This window comes from Aquarana catesbeiana, linkage group LG09 (genome assembly GCF_042186555.1).
Source record: "Aquarana catesbeiana isolate 2022-GZ linkage group LG09, ASM4218655v1, whole genome shotgun sequence".
NCBI lineage: Eukaryota > Metazoa > Chordata > Amphibia > Anura > Ranidae > Aquarana > Aquarana catesbeiana.
The window spans coordinates 42,912,572-42,934,696 of record NC_133332.1 but is presented as its reverse complement, the minus strand read 5'-3'; the positions used below and the strand labels follow the sequence as shown (position 1 = coordinate 42,934,696).

At 43.3% G+C, this 22,125-nt stretch overlaps 1 protein-coding gene across 1 annotated transcript in view; it reads right to left on the bottom strand.

Annotated features, from left to right (window-relative positions):
• LOC141107549 (antigen-presenting glycoprotein CD1d-like) overlaps positions 1-20,127 on the bottom strand; it is a 49,266-nt gene extending 29,139 nt beyond the window's left edge. The window contains exon 1 of the mRNA XM_073598364.1: positions 19,985-20,127. Within this exon, the coding sequence (XP_073454465.1) occupies positions 19,985-20,048 (64 nt within the window). The 5' untranslated portion in view covers positions 20,049-20,127. The remainder of the gene's footprint in view (positions 1-19,984) is intronic.
• Positions 20,128-22,125: the final 1,998 nt, after the last annotated feature.

Sequence of the window (22,125 nt, the reverse complement as noted above, 5' to 3'; positions counted from 1 at the left end):
GCGGGGCCCGTGCTCACGCTTTCCCTGCGTCTTGTAGGCCGCGCATTCGCCAATGGGCCCTGTTGCTGAGAATTCACCGATCCCCCTGCTGTCCTGGAATGATCGACGAGCTCCCCCTGGCCCCAACCGCCGCACGCTTCACCGCCGGACCCGACAGGGTCCCAGCATCACTACCGCCCGCCCTCCGCTGCGATCCCGCATGGCGATCCGGGGAGAACCGCGGTCTGGACCTCCGTCCCCGCGTACCTGACAAAGGCTCAGAGCCTTGTGAGACAGTCCCCAGTGTGTCCTGTAGCCAAGACACCCCCCGCACCGCCACCTCTTCCCGCAGCTGGGCCAAGATCCTCTCCACATCAGCCATGCTGAGCTGTTCTCTCAACTTTCCCCCACGCTGTGATGACTCATCATGGGTGGGGACCTTATTTAACTCCTCTATGTCCCCTCCCACTCGGCACCCAAACTACCACCCATTCCTCTATTTCCATCCCCTCTTAACGCTGTCATGTCAGCCCTACGCCTATGCATTTTATTTTTTGCTTCGGACTTTTCTTTAAATACTAGATGTTTCTGAATTTTCACCTGCAATCTTTGTTGGTCGACAGGGTTTCTGTAAGCTAATAAATACATTTTCCTTAAACCCTTTTACCACAGGGCAATTATTAAAAAAAAAATAGGGCATCTGCATAGGAGGTGTTTATATGCTTACCTTCAATAAGATGCAAGATGTATACAACAGTATACATCTTGCGTAGGGCAACCTACATATTGGAGAAAATGCTTCTGCTCCGATCTCCACCTGCTGCAAGTATTCTAAGTAGAATACTTGTTCCTCCTCCGGCTGCTGTGGTTCCTTCCATTGGCTCATATGTCACTACAAGATGTATAAGCTGGTGGGAGAAACCACAGCAGCTGGTGGGGGAGCAAGTATTCAACTCATATGAGGGTTGAATACAGGGCTGGTGCAAGGATTGACACCCCAGGCGAAAACCTCATTTTGCCGCCCCCCCATTGATTGACTCCACCCCTTTTTCCCTGCCCATGTAAACCCCACCTTTTTAATGAAGCGCCCATCAAATGCAGCCCACCACCACCCATCAAATGCTGCCTCACCAGTACCCATCAATGCAGCCTCACCAGCGCCCATCAATGCAGCCTACCAGCTCCCATTAATGCAGCCTACCAGCTCCCATTAATGCAGCCTACCAGCACCCATCAAATGCAGCCTCACCAGTGCTCATCAATGCAGCCTCACCAGCGCACATAAATGCAGCCACACCAGGGCCCATCAAATGCAGCCTCACCAGTTGCCATCAATGCAGCCTACCAGCACCCATAAATGCATCCACACCAGCGCCCATCAAATACAGCCTCTCCAGCACCCATCAAATGCAGCCTCATCAGGGGTCATCAAATGCAGCCTCACCAGCGCCCATCAAATGTAGCCTCACCAGCGCCCATCAAATGTAGCCTCACCAGCGCCCATCAAATGTAGCCTCACCAGCGCCCATCAAATGTAGCCTCACCAGCGTCCATCAAATGCAGCCTCACCAGCCCCCTTCAATGCAACCTACCAGTGCTCATCAATGAATGTTTGGCTGCTTCCTTTCATTTGGGAGTCAGGACACAGACACAGTCCCCTGCCGCTGCTGCGCCTCTGACCATGTGCGAATGGAGCGGTGACTGCCTGCTGATGCTGAGACTTAGTCGCTTACTGCAGAGAGAAGAGAGTAGGAACACCAGTGGCTGGGCGCCCTAGGCGGCTGCCTAGTTTGCCTAGTGGTAGCACCGGCCCTGGTTGAATACTTGCAGTGGCTGGGAAGAGGAGAAGTGGAGGCTTTTCAATACATAGGCCACGGGAAAGGTACGTACATGAACACTTTTTTTTTTTTTTTTTTGTACAGATATCCTATTTTGTCAAAATGACCCTGTGGGCTGAGTTACTAAAACTGGAGAGTGCAAAATCTGGTGCAGCTGTGCATGGTAGCCAATCAGCTTCTAACTTCAGTTTGTTCAATTAGGCTTTGACAAAAAAAACTGGATTGGTTTCTATGCAGAGCTGCACCAGATTTTGCACTCTCCAGATTTTGTTTTAGTTAATTAACCCCTGAGTGTCACATAAGTAAAAGAAAACCAGTGCAGGTGTATGAACGTATGCATAACTCTGCCCATACCTCTGTGTATAGGGAAAATGCTAGATGTGCAATAATGAGTAGGTGCAAAAATAACATGCATTGCTTTTGGCTATAAACGGAAGAACTGCAGAAGGAAGTTGTTAATTTGTCTTCAGCTTGCTCCAGCTTACTTTAAACTTGATCTGCTGATTTTGTCTTACCATCTATAACCCAGCTTGCCTCCAGACCTGCCTCTGGACTGTTGCCTCTTTTTTGTGACCATGGCCTATTGTGAACAGCTGTTTCTGACTTTGGCTTGTTTCTACGTCCTTGCCTCCTGATCTGGTACTATGCTGCTTGGCTGTTCCTGACCTCAGTTTGTGCTTTTGTCTTCTGATCCGATCCTCCACTGCCTGACCTTGGCTAGGGCCTCAACCTAGTACCTGTAACCTATTTCGGTACCAAGGTGTTCCTTTGCTTGGTTTCTGTTCTGTGATCCTCAGTTCTCTGCTCTACGCATCTGACAGCGACACAGATCTGGTACAGCCTGCAACTCCGACAATCTGAGCCCTCTTCCTCTCTGACACCACCTTCAGTAGTGATGGGCAGGTAAATGATACTGTACACTTTAAATTGTAAACTCCACTTTTGTTGAGAAAAAAAATAATCCCCTCTGAGTGATCAATGTACATTTCAAGGACTTTGATAAACTTTGTTTATTGAAATCTTAAGAAAATGCTGTATGTTGTGTGCAGAGTAACCTGAATGGTTAATAATCAGCTGATGCACTTGCATGGTTCTAATGAGGAAAGTTAGATTGACCCTTTGGGATTATCCAACCAAAAATAAATTTTTTGTTGCAGAGGATGCCTAAAATTTGACGTGTATCACACAAACAGAAAATTACATTTTTATGGTCGTTCTGTACACCAATGGTTACAGAATGCCTCCAGGTTCCCATATTGCATTGAATTTTACGGAAAATTAGTGCTGCAGATTGAAAAGGAAAGGGAATTTTTAACCACTTCAGCCCCGAAAGGATTTACCACCTTCCTGACTAGAGCATTTTTTGTGATTCGGCACTGCGTCGCTTTAGCTGACAATTGCGCGGTCGTACGACGCTGTACCCAAACAAAATTGACAGCCTTTTCTTCCTACAAATAGAGCTTTCTTTTGGTGGTATTTGATCATCTCTGCGGTTTTTATTTTTTGCGCTATAAACAAAAAAAGAGCGACAATTTTGAAAAAAAAGCAGTATTTTTAACTTTTTGCTATAATAAATATCCTCAAAAAATATATAAAGTTTATGCCGATATTCTTCTACATATTTTTGGTAAAAAAAAAAAAAAAAAAAATAAAAATCACAATAAGTGTATATTGATTGGTTTGCGCATTAAGTTATAGCGTCTACAAAATAGGGGATAGATTTATGGCATTTTAATTTTTTTTTTTTTACTAGTAATGGCGGTGATCTGCGATTTTTATCGGGACTGAGACATTGTGGCAGACACATTGGATGCTTTTGACACTATTTTGGGACCATTGTCATTTATAGAGAGCTACAAATAACCCCTGATTACTGTATAAATGACACTGGCAGGGAAGGGGTTAAACACTAGGGGGCGATCAAGAGGTTAAGTGTGTCCTAGGGAGTTATTCTAACTGTGGGGGGAGGGGCTTCCAATCACATGACAGCGATCACTGCTCCTGATGACAGGTAGCAGTAGATCCCTGTCATGTTGCTAGGCAGAACAGGGAAATGCCTTGTTTACATAGGCATCTCCCTGCTCTGCCTCTCCTCGCCGCAATCGCGGGCCGCCGGCAAACATTGAGTTTGCGGGACCCCCGGGCACGCTCTCGCAGCGCGCGGCAGGCGCGCGCGATAGGCAGCAAATTTAAAAGGACGTACAGGTATGCCCATTTGCCTGCCTCTGCCATTCTGCCGACATTTATGTGTGTGTGGCAGTCGGCAAGTGGTTAATAACATTAATTTACAATGTGGCTTGTGTAGCAATTGTATGTGTTATATTATTATTATTTATTGCTATTTTTTTCCCATAAAAGTGGAGTTACTCTTTAACTTCGGAGGTTAATTTTGCATATACAGTATTTCTAAAGCATCTCACTTGGCACACTTCCACTTGTACAGTATTATTTTGGAGCTGCAATCTCTAGCTCACATTAGAACTAAGGGGGAACTGAAACTCCATCTTACTTCCTATATTTGTCTTGTATGTCAACCTACTGTATAGGATTTCATAGAGCAAACAGAAGCAAGTAACAGATTTAATAGTTAGGGTTTACATACACTGTAATAAAAATAAAGCAAAATCTAGGATTAACTGCTTCCGGACCACCCCACGCATATATACTGCGGCAGGGCAGCCCTTCAGTGCAAAATCACGTACCTGTACATGGTTTCTTTCTTGGGGTCGGGGGCGCGCATGCAATGTCCACCAGGACCCACTGATCATTTCCGAGGCTGACAGAATGCTGTTCTGTCAGAGGGGAAGATGGAGATCTTGTGTTTCTGGAGATCTAATGATTCCCCACTGATCCGCAGAAGCATCACCTGAGATCGGCAGGTGAAAGTCCCAGCTGTCCTTGCAATCTTTGCTCTATTTCCTGTGCTGTGCTGTGCGATACCTACTCTGGTAGTTCACAGTGTTCACACTGTTCATCTGTGGCTGTCTGCACATGATCATACCCTGTGGTAACCCACTGCAAAACCAGCGCTATTACCAGTGATCTATTGGCAACCTACGGCTTTTCTCTCTCCCCCCATGGGGTTCCATGGGACGGAGGAGAAGGCGAAGTGTATCCAACTTATCGAGCCATCCGCCTACAGCTACCACGGTATCTACAGTATCTATGGTATCTACCAGCCAGCAAGGCATCCTAGAGTTCTTCCCTGTTGGTGGGCGGACTCGTTCCCGCACATCAAAGCTAGAGTTGGGAGGCTGCAGAGAAGCCGCTTGTGTCCCAGCTTGTGTCCCAGCTTGTGTCCCCGCTTGTGTTCCCGCTTGTGTTCCCCTGCAATCACCGGCTTCAACTCCGTTTCTACCAGCTCCGTTTCCAACAGCTGCTATAAGTGCCATGAGAGCGCAGCCTTCATCTATGGCTCCACCTGAACCCCTGAACCCCGCTGGGTTAGGTGCGGTAAGTGGAACAAGTGCATCAGCATCAGTTATATTAAACACAGCAAGCGCAGCAAATATAAATGTGATTGATCCTATAGAGTCTCCCTCACCTCTTTCCTCCCCTATCTCCACTACCCTTTCTTCAGCTGGGGTTAAATATGATATAAAAGCAGCTGGAGGTTTAGAGGGAGGTTTAGAGGGAGAGGTAGAGAAAAGATCTGCTCTGAGTTTAGAGGAGGGAGATCTAAGGGAATATCTTTGCGCACCAATTACTCGCAATGACATGGAGGCTTTTGTGCAACGTTTGGAACAGGGTTATCACAAAGGGCTTCAATCTGTTAAAATGGAGCTGCGGGCAACAGGGGTAAAGACTGTAGAGTTGGAGCAGTCCTTAGATGTCTTGACGGGCTCACTACAATCACAAGAACAACGTTTAGATACACAAGAGGCACACATCCATACATTGTTCCAATTATTGGAGGACCAGGAAAATCGTAATAAGAGGAACAATATCCGTATTAGGGGGGTACCAGAGATACCAGGTACCGAGGACCTTATGTTAACAGTCAAAAAAATATTCAACTTTTTGCTGGAAAAACCTGAGACATCAAATATAGAACTTGATAGAGTTCATCGGGCTTTAGGACCTAGAAATATAGATTCAATCAAACCAAGAGATATTATTTGTTGTGTACATTTCTATAGAGAGAAGGAGGAGATTATGAGGAAGGCTAGAGAAAAAGGTCAAGTTAACCTAAATAGGACATCTGTCTATTTATTACATGATTTGTAATAAAATCAAGAAAGATGGCAGGTGGTTTAATATACGTGATCCATCCGATATCCCCGCTATACAAAAAATCTTTGGTTTGCCAGACCTTCCAACAATAACATGGCCACAGACTTATACACCATTTAAGAGAGCTGAACGTTTGGGAGTTGATGAAAGGACTGAAGCAATGGCCTTATCAAGTGCTGAGACTAGCCTGCCAGCTGTAATAGCTGCAACAAGGACTATTAACCGGGGGGGGGGGGAGTGAAGAGTTCCATAAGCAACAATAAATAACAAATCAACTGTAAATTCCCTTTCTCTTGCCCCCCCCCCTCTTTTTTTTGTTTTTGTTTTTCTAATACCCCCTGTAGTATGCCATGGGTATGACCATCAATGAAATTTCAAAGAACTTATGAATTTTTTTTAGTTGAGTTATGCAGTAGTATTTTATAGCTTCCCTGCAGCTTCCCTTCTACCTCTTTCCTGCTACTTCCCTTGTTCGTTTATTAAAGCTTTGGAAAAAATACTCAAGTGTTTGGTGCTTATATCGTTCGGAGGTAAACTCAACGGAACCCTAGACCCGGTGCCAGTGAAACAGGTGTCGAGAGTGAAGGTAACAAGCCCGCTTAAACCAGCAGCTCCACCAAATGTTATTGCTACATATAACATTGACAATTAATTTAGTCAGGATGGGATCAAACCCAGATTATCAACTATTAGGCCTGATGCACACGGGATGATAAAATAGCGTTATGAAAATGCCAGTATCTTTGGAGATATTTTCTTAAAACTTTTTTTAGTTTTTTTCAACATTTTTGCAATAGCGTTTTTTTGGCGTTTATTAGCGTTTGTATAGCATTTTTCCGCGTTAGCGTTTTTTTATCAATGGATCAAAAACGCTGAAAGACGTTGGTGAGCGACGTTTTTGAGTGTTTTTGAGCGTTTGTCAGCGTTAGAGTGTTTTTGCAGCTGAAAAACGTCTCTCAGAACCCATTGGTCCTGGAGTTTTTTTTCAGCTTAGAAATGCCTATGCCATTTGCAGCTCTGGGATGCCTAGGTGGGCATGAAGCCATAGACTAACGTGGATGGGCGTTTTTGGGCTGCAAAAAACGTTCAGAAAGGCAGCTGCAAGAACGTCCGTTTGCATGAGGCCTTAAGCCACTCAAAAAGAAATGAGAATTTTTTTTTTTTTTTTTGCTTTTGTTTTTGTTTTTTGTTGTTCTAATTACAAAGGAAACAACTAAAAAAAACAGTATCTATTAACCAGTTGCCGACCGCCGCACGACTATATACGTCGACAGAGCGGCACGGGCAGGCAAAAGGACGTATATGTACGTCCTTGCCTGCCCGCGGGTGGGGGGTCCGATCGGACCCCCCCCCGGTGCCTGCGGCGGTCGGCAAATCTCCCCCGGCGATCGGAGGTGAGGGGGAGGCCATCCATTCGTGGCCCCCCCCTCGCGATCGCTCTCAGCCAATGGGATCATTTCCCTGCCTCTGTATTGTACACAGAGGCAGAGGAAATGATGTCATCTCTCCTCGGCTCGGTATTTTCCGTTCCGGGCCGAGGAGAGAAGACTGCAATGTAAGTGCACCAACACTACACACAGTAGAACATGCCAGGCACACTAAACACCCCGATTCCCCCCCCCGATCGCCCCCCGATCCCCCCCCAATCACCCCCCCCCCGTCACAAACTGACACCAAGCAGGTTTTTTTTTTTTTTTTTTTCTGATTACTGTATTGGTGTCAGTTTGTGACAGTTACAGTGTCAGGGCAGTGAGTGTTAGGCCCCCTGTAGGTCTAGGGTACCCCCCTAACCCCCCCTAATAAAGTTTTAACCCCTTGATCACCCCCTGTCACCAGTGTCGCTAAGCGATCATTTTTCTGATCGCTGTATTAGTGTCGCTGGTGACGCTAGTTAGGGACATAAATATTTAGGTTCGCCGTCAGCGTTTTATAGCGACAGGGACCCCCATATACTACCAAATAAATGTTTTAACCCCTTGATTGCCCCCTAGTTAACCCTTTCACCACTGATCACCGTATAACTGTTACGGGTGACGCTGGTTAGTTTGTTTATTTTTTATAGTGTCAGGGCACCCGCCGTTTATTACCGAATAAAGATTTAGCCCCCTGATCACCCGACGGTGATATGCGTCGCCCCAGGCAGCGTCAGATAAGCGCCAGTACCGCTAACACCCACGCACGCAGCATACGCCTCCCTTAGTGGTATAGTATCTGTACAGATCAATATCTGATCCGATCAGATCTATACTAGCGTCCCCAGCAGTTTAGGGTTCCCAAAAACACAGTGTTAGCGGGATCAGCCCAGATACCTGCTAGCACCTGCATTTTGCCCCTCCGCCCAGCTCGGCCCAGCCCACCCAAGTGCAGTATCGATCGATCACTGTCACTTACAAAACACTAAACGCATAACTGCAGCGTTCGCAGAGTCAGGCCTGATCCCTGCGATCGCTAACATTTTTATTTGTAGCGTTTTGGTGAACTGGCAAGCACCAGCCCCAGGCAGCGTCAGGTTAGCACCAGTAGCGCTAACACCCACGCACGCACCGTACACCTCCCTTAGTGGTATAGTATCTGAACTGATCAATATCTGATCCGATCAGATCTATACTGGCGTCCCCAGCAGTTTAGGGTTCCCAAAAACGCAGTGTTAACGGGATCAGCCCAGATACCTGCTAGCACCTGCGTTTTGCCCCTCCGCCCGGCCCAGCCCAGCCCACCCAAGTGCAGTATCGATCGATCACTGTCACTTACAAAACACTAAATGCATAACTGCAGCGTTCGCAGAGTCAGGCCTGATCCCTGCGATCGTTAACAGTTTTTTTGGTAGCGTTTTGGTGAACTGGCAAGCGCCAGCGGCCTAGTACACCCCGGTCGTAGTCAAACCAGCACTGCAGTAACACTTGGTGACGTGGCGAGTCCCATAAGTGCAGTTCAAGCTGGTGAGGTGGCAAGCACAAATAGTGTCCCGCTGCCACCAAGAAGACAAACACAGGCCCGTCGTGCCCATAGTGCCCTTCCTGCTGCATTCGCCAATCCTAATTGGGAACCCACCACTTCTGCAGCGCCCGTACTTCCCCCATTCACATCCCCAACCAAATGCAGTCGGCTGCATGAGAGGCATTTTTATGTCCTCCCGAGTACCCCTACCCAACGAACCCCCCCCAAAAAAGATGTTGTGTCTGCAGCAAGCGCGAATATAGGCGTGACACCCGCTATTATTGTCCCTCCTGTCCTGACAATCCTGGTCTTTGCATTGGTGAATGTTTTGAACGCTACCATTCACTAGTTGAGTATTAGCGTAGGGTACAGCATTGCACAGACTAGGCACACTTTCACAGGGTCTCCCAAGATGCCATCGCATTTTGAGAGACCCGAACCTGGAACCGGTTACAGTTATAAAAGTTACAGTTACAAAAAAAGTGTAAAAAAAAAAAAAAAACACAAACAAAAATATAAAATAAAAAATAATAGTTGTCGTTTTATTGTTCTCTCTCTATTCTCTCTCTCTCTATTCTCTCTATTGTTCTGCTCTTTTTTACTGTATTCTATTCTGCAATGTTTTATTGTTATTATGTTTTATCATGTTTGCTTTTCAGGTCTGCAATTTTTTATACTTTACCGTTTACTGTGCTTTATTGTTAACCATATTTTTGTCTTCAGGTACAGCATTCACGACTTTGAGTGGTTATACCAGAATGATGCTTGCAGGTTTAGGTATCATCTTGGTATCATTCTTTTCAGCCAGCGGTCGGCTTTCATGTAAAAGCAATCCTAGCGGCTAATTAGCCTCTAGACTGCTTTTACAAGCAGTGGGAGAGAATGCCCCCCCCCCACCGTCTTCCGTGTTTTTCTCTGGCTCTCCTGTCTCAACAGGGAACCTGAGAATGCAGCCGGTGATTCAGCCAGCTGACCATAGAGCTGATCAGAGACCAGAGTGGCTCCAAACATCTCTATGGCCTAAGAAACCGGAAGCTACGAGCATTTTATGACTTAGATTTCGCCGGATGTAAATAGCGCCATTGGGAAATTGGGAAAGCATTTTATCATACCGATCTTGGTGTGGTCAGATGCTTTGAGGGCAGAGGAGAAATCTAGGGTCTAATAGACCCCAATTTTTTCAAAAAAGAGTACCTGTCACTACCTATTGCTATCATAGGGGATATTTACATTCCCTGAGATAACAATAAAAATGATTAAAAAAAAAAAAAATGAAAGGAACAGTTTTAAAATAAGATAAAAAAGCAAAAAAATAATAAAGAAAAAAAAAAAAAAAAAAAAAAAGCACCCCTGTCCCCCCTGCTCTCGCGCTAAGGTGAACGCAAGCGTCGGTCTGGCGTCAAATGTAAACAGCAATTGCACCATGCATGTGAGGCATCACCGCGACGGTCAGATCGAGGGCAGTAATTTTAGCAGTAGACCTCCTCTGTAAATCTAAAGTGGTAACCTGTAAAGGCTTTTAAAGGCTTTTAAAAATGTATTTATTTTGTTGTCACTGCACATTTGTGCGCAATTGTAAAGCATGTCATGTTTGGTATCCATGTACTCGGCCTAAGATCATCTTTTTTATTTAATCAAACATTTGGGCAATATAGTGTGTTTTAGTGCATTAAAATGTAAAAAAGTGTGTTTTTTCCCCAAAAAATGCGTTTGAAAAATCGCTGCGCAAATACTGTGTGAAAAAAAAAAATTAAACACCCACCATTTTAATCTGTAGGGCATTTGCTTTAAAAAAATATATAATGTGTGGGGGTTCAAAGTAATTTTCTTGCAAAAAAAAATAATTTTTTCATGTAATCAAAAAGTGTCAGAAAGGGCTTTGTCTTCAAGTGGTTAGAAGAGTGGGTGATGTGTGACATAAGCTTCTAAATGTTGTGCATAAAATGCCAGGACAGTTCAAACCCCTCCAAATGACCCCATTTTGGAAAGTAGACACCCCAAGCTATTTGCTGAGAGGCATGTCGAGTCCATGGAATATTTTATATTGTGACACAAGTTGCGAGAAAGAGACAAATTATTATTATTTTTTTTTTTTTTTGCACAAAGTTGTCACTAAATGATATATTGCTCAAACATGCCATGGGAATATGTGAAATTACACCCCAAAATACATTCTGTTGCTTCTCCTGAGTATGGGGATACCACATGTGTGAGACTTTTTGGGAGCCTAGCCACGTATGGGACCCCGAAAACCAAGCACCGCCTTCAGGCTTTCTAAGGGCGTAAATTTTTGATTTCACTCTTCACTGCCTATCACAGTCTCGGAGGCCATGGAATGCCCAGGTGGCACAACCCCCCCCCAAATGACCCCATTTTGGAAAGTAGACACCCCAAGCTATTTGCTGAGAGGTATAGTGAGTATTTTGCAGACCTCACTTTTTGTCACAAAGTTTTGAAAATTAAAAAAAGAAAAAAAAAATTTTTTTTTTTGTCTTTCTTCATTTTCAAAAACAAATGAGAGCTGCAAAATACTCACCATGCCTCTCAGCAAATAGCTTGGGGTGTCTACTTTCCAAAATGGGGTCATTTGGGGGGGTTTGTGCCACCTGGGCATTCCATGGCCTCCGAAACTGTGATAGGCAGTGAAGAGTGAAATCAAAAATGTACACCCTTAGAAATCCTGAAGGCGGTGATTGGTTTTCGGGGTCCCGTACGCGGCTAGGCTCCTAAAAAGTCCCACACATGTGGTATCCCCGTACTCAAGAGAAGCAGCAGAATGTATTTTGGGGTGCAATTCCACATATGCCCATGACCCGTGTGAGCAATATATCATTTAGTGACAACTTTGTGCAAAAAAAAAATAAATAAATAAATAAATTGTCACTTTCCCGCAACTTGTGTCAAAATATAAAATATTCCATGGACTCAACATGCCTCTCAGCAAATAGCTTGGGGTGTCTACTTTCCAAAATGGGGTCATTTGGGGGGGGGGTTGTGCCATCTGGGCATTTTATGGCCTTCAAAACTGTGATAGGTAGTGAGGAGTAAAATCAAAAATGTACGCCCTTAGAAATCCTGAAGGCAGTGATTGGTTTTCGGGGCCCCGTATGCGGCTAGGCTCCCAAAAAGTCCCACACATGTGGTATCCCCATACTCAGGAGAAGCAGCTAAATGTATTTTGGGGTGCAATTCCACATATGCCCATGGCCTGTGTGAGCAATATATCATTTAGTGACAACTTTTTGTAATTTTTTTTTTTTTTTTTTCATTATTCAATCACTTGGGACAAAAAAAATGAATATTCAATGGGCTCAACATGCCTCTTAGCAATTTCCTTGGGGTGTCTACTTTCCAAAATGGGGTCATTTGTGGGGGTTTTGTACTGCCCTGTCATTTTAGCACCTCAAGAAATGACATAGGCAGTCATAAATTAAAGACTGTGTAAATTCCAGAAAATGTACCCTAGTTTGTAGGCGCTATAACTTTTGCGCAAACCAATAAATATACACTTATTGACATTTTTTTTACCAAAGACATGTGGCCAAATACATTTTGGCCTAAATGTATGACTAAAATTGAGTTTATTGGATTTTTTTTAGAACAAAAAGTAGAAAATATCATTTTTTTTCAAAATTTTCGGTCTTTTTCCGTGTATAGCGCAAAAAATAAAAACGGCAGAGGTGATCAAATACCATCAAAAGAAAGCTCTATTTGTGGGAAGAATAGGACGCAAATTTCGTTTGGTTACAGCATTGCATGACCGCGCAATTAGCAGTTAAAGCGACGCAGTGCCAAATTGTAAAAAGTGCTCTGGTCAGGAAGGGGGTAAATCCTTCCGGGGCTGAAGTGGTTAAAGTGTATGTGATACATGGTGGCACATTGGGGCTATGTATGAAGAGCATTGTTGTGCAATCTGATTAACTTGTTCTATAGTCTTACTAGGGGGTTATGTTACCATTAGGCCTACCACCATGTGCTATGAATGGGGGAGTGGGAGAGAGAGGGAAGGAGGGGGGAAAATAGATGTAGTCTATGATTTTTTTTCTGTTTTTTTTTTAAACTGCAGAACGGTTCATAGCGTCGCAGGGTTGGACACTGTATGATGCTGTATGTGGTGGGCAAAGGCTACACCAGTCCTATATGTCTGAATCATGTTGTAGTACAAAACATTTGCGACTACTACGCAACATGATATACGCTATAACGACTGTGAGTTTTGGTTTAGACCAAACTTGGACTAAGGCTATGGAAATCTTTTTAGAGCCCCATAGGAACCGGTTATATGGGTGTTTAAACCTATGTTATCCGATTCACTATTGAAATCAAGGTCTGCTCTGCGACATGCGAACCGTTCAGTCAGGGTGTCATTTACCTGATTGGTTCCCCCAGCGGTTGAGGTGACTAGAGGGGGGTGTGGACGAGCTATGTTGGGGATACCTATGTGGTTGCCAAAGGTTACGTAACATAATAATGAGATTAGGGCCCCCTTAATGAGAGACACGTGATAGATGAACGAATGTGCTGGTATCTACATGCTCTTGTTAAATACATATATATATGTGTGTGGCAGCAAATATATCTGGGTAAGCGTACGCACAACCACTGGGCAATGTATGTATGTGTGGGTATGCATATATGTATATGATAGATTTGGGGAGAGAGGGAGGGAAAGGGAAGAAAAGGGGGAGATTATATAGACATAATACTATACTCTTGGAAGAGAAATAGAGGGAAAAGAGAAGGGAAAGGGAAAAGATTTTGTTTTTCTTTTTTTTTTTTCTTTCTCTCTTGCATCCCTCCCCTCCCTCCAGATGGACTGCTCACACGGCCCATGCTGCTCAGACCACCCCTTCTTTCCCCCCCTTACATATTATAATTTGTGGGGTTTTTTAGTTTTTTTGTTTTTTTTTCCTCTCCTGACTCTAATGTATATAATGGGGAGGGGGAGGAGAAAAAGAAAAGGAATAATAAACTATGCAGAGGATAAGATATATATATTTTGTTTGTTCCGGGTCTCTGCTGTGAGACAACCTCTGGGTCTACCTACTTAACCCCCTTGTAGGTACACCAGCTCTCTGGTAGGGCTTGGTGATTTTTCTTTTTTTTGGACATTGTCCATATCCTTTTGTTTTTTTCGAGTGTTTTGTCCTATTTGTGGACCTTGAGTAGCTCAGGGCCCCTAGAGAGGGAACCTCTCTTTTTATAAGTTTCCCCCCCCTTTTTTTAAATTTTTTTTTTAAGATGGCTAGGGGGTCTTCCTCGGCATCTCTACAGAAACTCTGTACCTTTAATGTCAAGGGTTTAAACAACGAGTCAAAAAGAGGACAGATCTTATACAGTTTGCATAAAAGCTAAGGCAGATATAATACTCCTCTAGGAGACCCACTTCCACACCGAAGGCATCCCTGCATGCTCAGTTAAACATTACTCTCAATGGTTTCATAGCACTATGTCTGGTTTGAAGGCCAGGGGGGTCTCCATCGCCTTTCATAAAAATTTACCGGCTCAATATTTGGAACATATAGCTGATACCAATGGTAGATACCTTTTACTTAAATTCCGGATATGGGATAAACTCTTCACAATTGCCAATTTTTACATTCCGAATTATGACCAAACCACGACCATTTCTCGTTATCTTCATCTTTTAGCGGATTTCGCCGAAGGCGTTATTCTTGTAGGAGGAGATCTCAATTTAGCCTTGGAGCCTCAGTTAGACACCTCTGCCCAACGTTCCAATATCTCTTATTCCCAGCTGAGGGCCCTGAAGAAACAATTGTTTGACCATAGACTTCTTGATTTGTGGCGGATTCTATATCCCACAGATCGTAATTATTCATATTTCTCATCAGCACATAAATCTTACAGTAGGCTAGACTATTTCTTATCAGGTCCAAAGGTTTTGGAGTGGAACCCCTCAATGGAAATAGGGTCATTTATTTGGTCTGACCATTCACCTGTATTTCTATCAATATATCTCCCCCAGACTCGAGGCACAAGCTGGTCTTGGCGTTTAAACGATAAACTTATGTCTGACCCAATCTGTCATAAAGCAATTATAGAAGCAATTGGTAATTTTGTTTCAGATCATGAACAGGATGAGACTGCACTACCATTAAAATGGGAAGCTCTTAAAGTGGTCCTACGAGGGTTATTCATCCAACATGGCTCTCGTCTTAAAAAAGAAAGATTAAAGCTTAAAGCTTCATACACTAGAAACATTACATAAAGCCTCACAGTCTCCAGAAGTATTAGCCAACATAATGTCTACAAGGGCATCCTTATTGCAGCATATGGCAGAATTGCATAGTTCATACCAACAGAAATGTGCCTTAAATAATTATAGATATGGAAACAAATGTGGGAGACATTTAGCACGAATATTACATCCTCGTCCTCCTCAGACCTTTATAGCTAGCATAAGGAAGTCATCGGGGGAAATTACTTAAGACCCGCAAAGTCTCCATCAAACATTTAGAGAATATTTTTCAGCTCTTTACAACTTGGGCCAACCATCCTTTGTAGAGAACAAGGGATCAAAAACTTGTAGCATTGAAGACTATGTACAAGAAACCTCTTTTCCAACATTAGAAGATGACCATAGGGAATTATTGGACAACCCTTTCTCAATGGAAGAGCTACTTGGAGTAATTACAGACATTCCATCAGGGAAGAGTCCTGGCCCAGATGGATTCACTCCAAAATTTTATAAAACATATAAAGAATATTTGTCTCCATTTATGCTACAGGTGTTTAATTCCATCTCTTCTACAAACACATTCCCGACCCAAACATTGGAAGCCCATATCACTTTGATTCCCAAACCAGATAAAGACTTAACATTAAGTTCTAGTTATCGTCCAATATCTTTAATTGGAGTAGACATTAAATTTTACGCCAAATTGATTGCGTCACGTCTCCAATCCTTCATACCTAGCTTGATACATAATGACCAGACTGGATTTGTGCTAGGAAGGGAAACACGTGCCAATACAATAAAAACTTTCTTACTAATGGGCCATGCCCAAATGGCTAAAATACCAGCATGCCTCCTCTCGGTCGATGCAGAGAAGGCTTTCGATCGGGTTGGGTGGCCTTTTCTCGAGCATTCACTAAAGCAAATAGGGATGGGTCCAAATTTACTTAATAAGATTTTGGCATTATACACTAAACCAGACGCTAGAATTAGGATCAATGGCTCACTGACCACAAGTTTCCCTATAAAAAATGGCACCCGTCAGGGATGCCCCCTATCTCCTTTGCTTTATGTTCTAGTAATGGAATACTTAGCAATAGCAATCAGACAGAACCCCTCAATTACAGGTATAAAGCTAGACCAACAGGAAATAAAACTTGCTTTGTTTGCCGACGACCTGCTACTTTATATTACCAATCCACATATTTCTATGCCCTCTATTCTATCTGAATTCCAGTGCTTTGGAGCTCTGAGTAATTTTAAGGTAAATGTTTCGAAATCTGAAATTCTCAATGTGTCACTTTTACCACAACAAGTGACGATGTTGAAAAATAACTTTTCATTCAGATTTTGCTCTTCTGCATTAAGGTACTTAGGAATTAATATTCCATCAGATCTGACCCAGCTATATTTGACAAATTATATTCCCTTAATGCGATGTACTCTACAAGATCTAAAAAAATATGATTCAAAACAATACTCGTGATTTGGGAGGATCAATATATTGAAAATGGACATAATACTGTGATTTTTTTAACTCTTTCACAATATTCCTGTTACTATTCCTAGAACATTTTTTTCTACTCTACAATCCGCTTTCGTTAAGTTTATTTGGGGTAATAAGAGATCCAGATTAAATTGAAAAACACTAACATTACCTAAAACGAAAGGAGGAGCGGGTGCACGGAATCTCTATTTTTACTATGTGGCGGCAGTCCTGACCAGATTAGTAAGCTGGTTTCATCATGCGGATACCAAACAATGGGTATCAATAGAACAGGGGCTGAATCAGTTTGACCTTCAGGCTCCTCCTTGGTTAGATTTACCCTTTCAGGGTAACCACTGAGATACGACCCTTTCTCCACCCTCTCTTTCATCTCACCTATTGAGCCTGTGGTCCAAAATGATCTTGCGGTTAGGGCTTTCTTCACAGATAGGACCAATGACACCTTTATTTGGCAATCCAAAATTCCCACCTGCAGTAGACTGGAATTATTTTCTCATATGGAATAAGGAACTCACCGAAGAGTGAGACAGATTCTTTGCCAGGGTAAATTACCACCCATATTGAACCTAATATCAACACATCAGCCTTCATTTATGCAATGGATGGAATATCAACAATTATTGTCATTCCTATCTTCTATTTCTCCAAACCAATCCCTCAATAGAGACCTAAATATGTTTGTGTCCATCCTATTGCAAAGTAACAGACCAAAACATGTTTTATCAGCAATATATAAGATTCTTATCCTAAAAAACCACCCTGAGACCCCAGAATTCACAAATAAATGGGCATGTGAACTTAATACTCAAATTGGAACAGAAGAGTGGGAGAAATCATTTACTTACACACATTGTCTGTCATCGACAATTAAAGCCCAAGAGACAAGCTATAAGCTTGTCTCCCGCTGGTATCGATGTCCAACAACCATTCAACTAATATATCTAGACACATCAGATAAATATTGGAGATATCATGCTGCCAAGGGATCGCTGCTACACATATGGTGGGAATGTCCCCAAATTCGCCAATTCTGGGATATGATCATGCAGCTGTATACTACAGTTACAGGGGAGTTAATCCCCAACACACTTCAAATTACTCTGCTATCCATTTTACCAGGTCCATATAAAAACATCAAACAAGGTTTGCTAAGACATTGGTTAATAGCAGCCAGACTGGTTATTCCGCGATATTGGCGATATTGGCAAACTACACAAGCCCCTTCAGTTAACGAATGGATAGCAGAAATGGACCTAATTGGGAAGATGGAGACCCTCCTGTCACATGAATTGGACACATATGAAAAATGTTGTCAGATATGGGCCCCCTGGAGAACATTTAGGGAATCGCCTGAAAATTAGGGGGCAAATGAAACCTTAATCTAAAAAAAATTGGGGTATGCGTAGGAGATGTCTTCATGTTGTACCCTCTGGCCATCCTTTTGTTTGTTTGATGCTATAGTTATGAGTTATTATAAGATGTTGTTTTGTTTTTTTTGTTTTTTTTTTGGTGTGGATATTCCACCAATGTATGTTTGTATTGCCTATTTGTAAAAACTTAATAAAAAGATTGAAGACTAGAAATTAGATTTTTAAAAAAATTTTATTGGCTATGTTTTATAGCAGAAAGTAAAAAATATTGTTTTTCCTTTAAAATTGCGGGTCTTTTTTGTTGATAACACAAAAAGTAAAAACCACAGAGGTGATCAAATACCACCAAAAGAAAGCTCTACTTGTGGGGAAAAAAAAGAAATTCATGTTCTAGATCAGTGGTCTCCAAACTGCAGCCTTTTGCTTGTTTTTATCCGGCCCTTGGGGCACTGCTTCATCCACTGATATCAACAATGAGGCATAATTCCCCCCACTGACACCAATAAAAGGACACAATTCCTCCCAATGACACCAATGATGGGGCACTAGTCCTCCCAATGACAACAACGATGGGGCTTAATGCTCCCCGCTGACACCAATAAAGGGACACAATTCCTCCCAGTGACACCATGGGGCACTAATCCTCCCAAAAATAACAACGATGGGACATAATTCCCCCCCACTGACACCAATGAAGGGACACAGTTCTTTCCAATGACACCAACGATGGGGGAACTAGTCCTCCCAATGACACCAAAAATGGGGTACAGTTCCTCCCAGTGACACCAACAATGGGGCACAATTCCTCCCAGTGACACCAACAATGGGGCACAATTCCTCCCATGACACCCATGATGGTTTATTGAAATAATCATGCAAACATGAATCATAGCCAAGCCACTGAAATGATACATACAGTAGAAAATGTCATTACACGTATCATGGTATAAAATGTAAATTGCAGAGTACACAGGCATAAAAAGTATCCCAACACATTTTGCAAGACCATGCTCGCTTCATCAGGGGTAGATGCATGTGTAATACACCAAAGGCTGGATCAGACTACCAATTGCTTGATACCCAGAGGCGGCAGTAATGAGCGTCCGGTTCGGGAGCTGAGGAGGCAGAGGAAAAACCAACCCAACAGAGCACAAACGGGGGCAGACATGGCCGGGGTGGGGGAATGTGTCACCCAATTTCCCCTCAATATCCATTAATAATGTCAACTTGAATGAAGTAAACTGCTGCATGTGAGTGAAACAGGAAACAGGGTTGGTTTTTCCTCTGCCTCCTCAGCTCCCGAGCCGGACGCTAATTACTGCTGCCTCTGGGTATCAAGCAATTGGTAGTCTGATCCAGCCTTTGATGTATTACACACGCATCTACCCCTGATGAAGCGAGCGTGGTCTTGCGAAATGCGTTAGGATACTTTTCATGCCTGTGTACTCTGCAATTTACATTTTATACCATGATACGTGCAATGACATTTTCTATTGTATGTATCATTTCAGTGGCTTGACTAAGAATTATGTTTGTTTGCATGACTATTTCAATAAATTTTTAGACTGCATTTACTCTGCCAAATGTTGGCTAACCGCATTCACCTTATTTAAAGTCCCGGGGCGTTTTCCTGTTTTTTGTTGCATATATTGGGATGGAGGTGGTTTGCGAGTGACACCAGGCCTTTTCCCTTTTTTTATCTTTTCTACTCCCAAAGGCCAGAGTCCGGCCCCCCTAAAGTCTGAAGGACAGTAAACTGGACCTTTGTTTAGAAAGTTTGGAGACCCCTGCTCTAAAATCTTGCAGTCTCACATTAATTGCGGAGTGGTACCTCTGACATGTTGATGTATTTGAGGATAAAAGTTGCAAAGCATCATAAATATATTTTGCATTAATATAGAACAGATCTATGGTATTTTCTTACCTGCAGCTGTAATGCTCAGTAGTAAGAGAAGGGAGAACATAAAGGATGGGATAAGAACCTTCATCTCTCTTCTTCAAAATGCCTTTGAGAAATAAAGAAATCTTTTAAAATGTTATAGTAGCAGGAAATGGGCTTCAACGTATTCATGCAGAAAACAGAAATCTTGTTCTGATTGTACTGTGGAGAAGGAGGAAGTACCAATTTAGAAGTGCTCAGATCTTGTGATTTAACTGTAAACACCTGGCTACTCGGTAGGTGTCTATTGCTATACACATACATGAGGGTCAGGTGAAAGACTTCTCATGCTCTAGAGCAGGGGTAGGCAACCTTTGAGAGATGGGAATCTACCTGAACAACATAAAGAGAGAAAAAGATAACTAGCAAGGCCTAACTAAATAGCATGAAAACTATAACTATAAAATATATAATAAAACAAATGTCACAGAAAAAATGTAAACTTAGCCTACCTTAAAAGTGGACGGTGTCAGTAGGGCAGTTGACAGTGGCAGTAGGACAGTAGATGGTGTCAGCAGAGTGATTGACAGTGTCGGTAGGGCAGTGGCTGGTGTCAGTAGGCCAGTTGACGGTGTCAGTAGGGCAGTGGGTGGTGTCAATAGGGCAGTGGCTGGTGTCAGTAGAGCAGGTGACAATGGCAGTAGGATAGTGGCTGGTGTCAGTAGGGCAGTGGCTAGTGTTAGTAAGGCAGGTGTCAGTAGGGCAGTGGCTGGTGTCAGTAAGGCAGTGGATGGTGTCAGTAAGGCAGTGGATGGTGTCAGTAGGGCAGTGGATGGTGTCAGTGGGGCAGTGGATGGGTCAGTAGGGCAGTAGATGGTGTCAGCAGGGCAGTGGATGGTGTCAGTGGGGCAGTGGATGGTGTCAGTGGGGCAGTGGATGGTGTCAGTGGGGCAGTGGATGGTGTCAGTAGGGCAGTGGATGGTGTCAGTAGGGCAGTAGATGGTGTCAGTAGAGGAGTGGATGGTGTCAGTGGGGCAGTGGATGGTGTCAGTAGGGCAGTGGATGGTGTCAGTGGGGCAGTGGATGGTGTTAGTGGGGCAGTGGATGGTGTCAGTAGGGCAGTGGATGGTGTCAGTAAGGCAGTGGATGGTGTCAGTAGGACAGTGGCTGGTGTCAGAACAGAAGCGGGACACATCACAGCTCTGGACAGAAGCTGGTGATTGTTTGCTAGGACCGCGTAACAACCAATCACCTACTGTTACCTGGAAAAGTTAACTTGGCCCGCTCCTGCCCACCGTTCTGAGCTGTGCTGCCTCCCAATTTCTGCTGTACTCCCTGTGAGGAAAGATAACTGCAGTGGATGAGGCTGAAGGAACAACTAGCGCTAAGTTGCGGGGGTCAGCACAGCAGAGTTGTGTTGACGATCTACCCGACATCCACGTGCGGTCAATGGGTGAGTCGATCACTATTGATGGGTTGCAGACCCTGCTCTAGAGTTTATCTAAACCTGAGAACAAAAACGATATATATGACAGTTTACAGGTTTTGTGAAGGCTGCATTCGTTTTCCATTTTTAAACCTAGGAACATGTTCAGAAAGCACAGAAAATACTTGTTGTTCTTATCATAAATGCCATGTGCTTCTCACTTTCTATGAGCTTAAAGTGGATGTAAACCCGAAATTTTTTTTTTTTTTTTTATATCATACTGTAGAGTAGGGCTGAAACAACTAATCAATTAATCGACAACCAATCGATTATGAAATTAATCGATTACTATTTTCATAATCGATTAATCGGCCAGCCGATTAGTTGGCCTGCATACAGAATGCATTATTTGTTTGCATATCAGGAAATACAGTGCAGCACACATACAGCTCAGTAAACCGTCCATACATGTCAGTAAGTGCCTGAGAACTTGTGAATGTGTGAGGAGCAATGCCCCATGGGACATGTAGTCCTGGGCAGGAAGTGAGTGGTTTTAAAGGCAGAAGTTTTCTGTACCTTGCTATTGGGGCGCTCTATACTGTACTTAACACACAGCAAAAGGCAGTGTAGAAACAGATCAAAAGCAAACTGCATAGGCATGTACTGAGCCTTATGCTGGCCACACGGATCAATTTTCAGACGAGAATATTCATATGAAAAATCTTTGTACATTCGCTGAATGAAAGAATGTTGTTTGAAA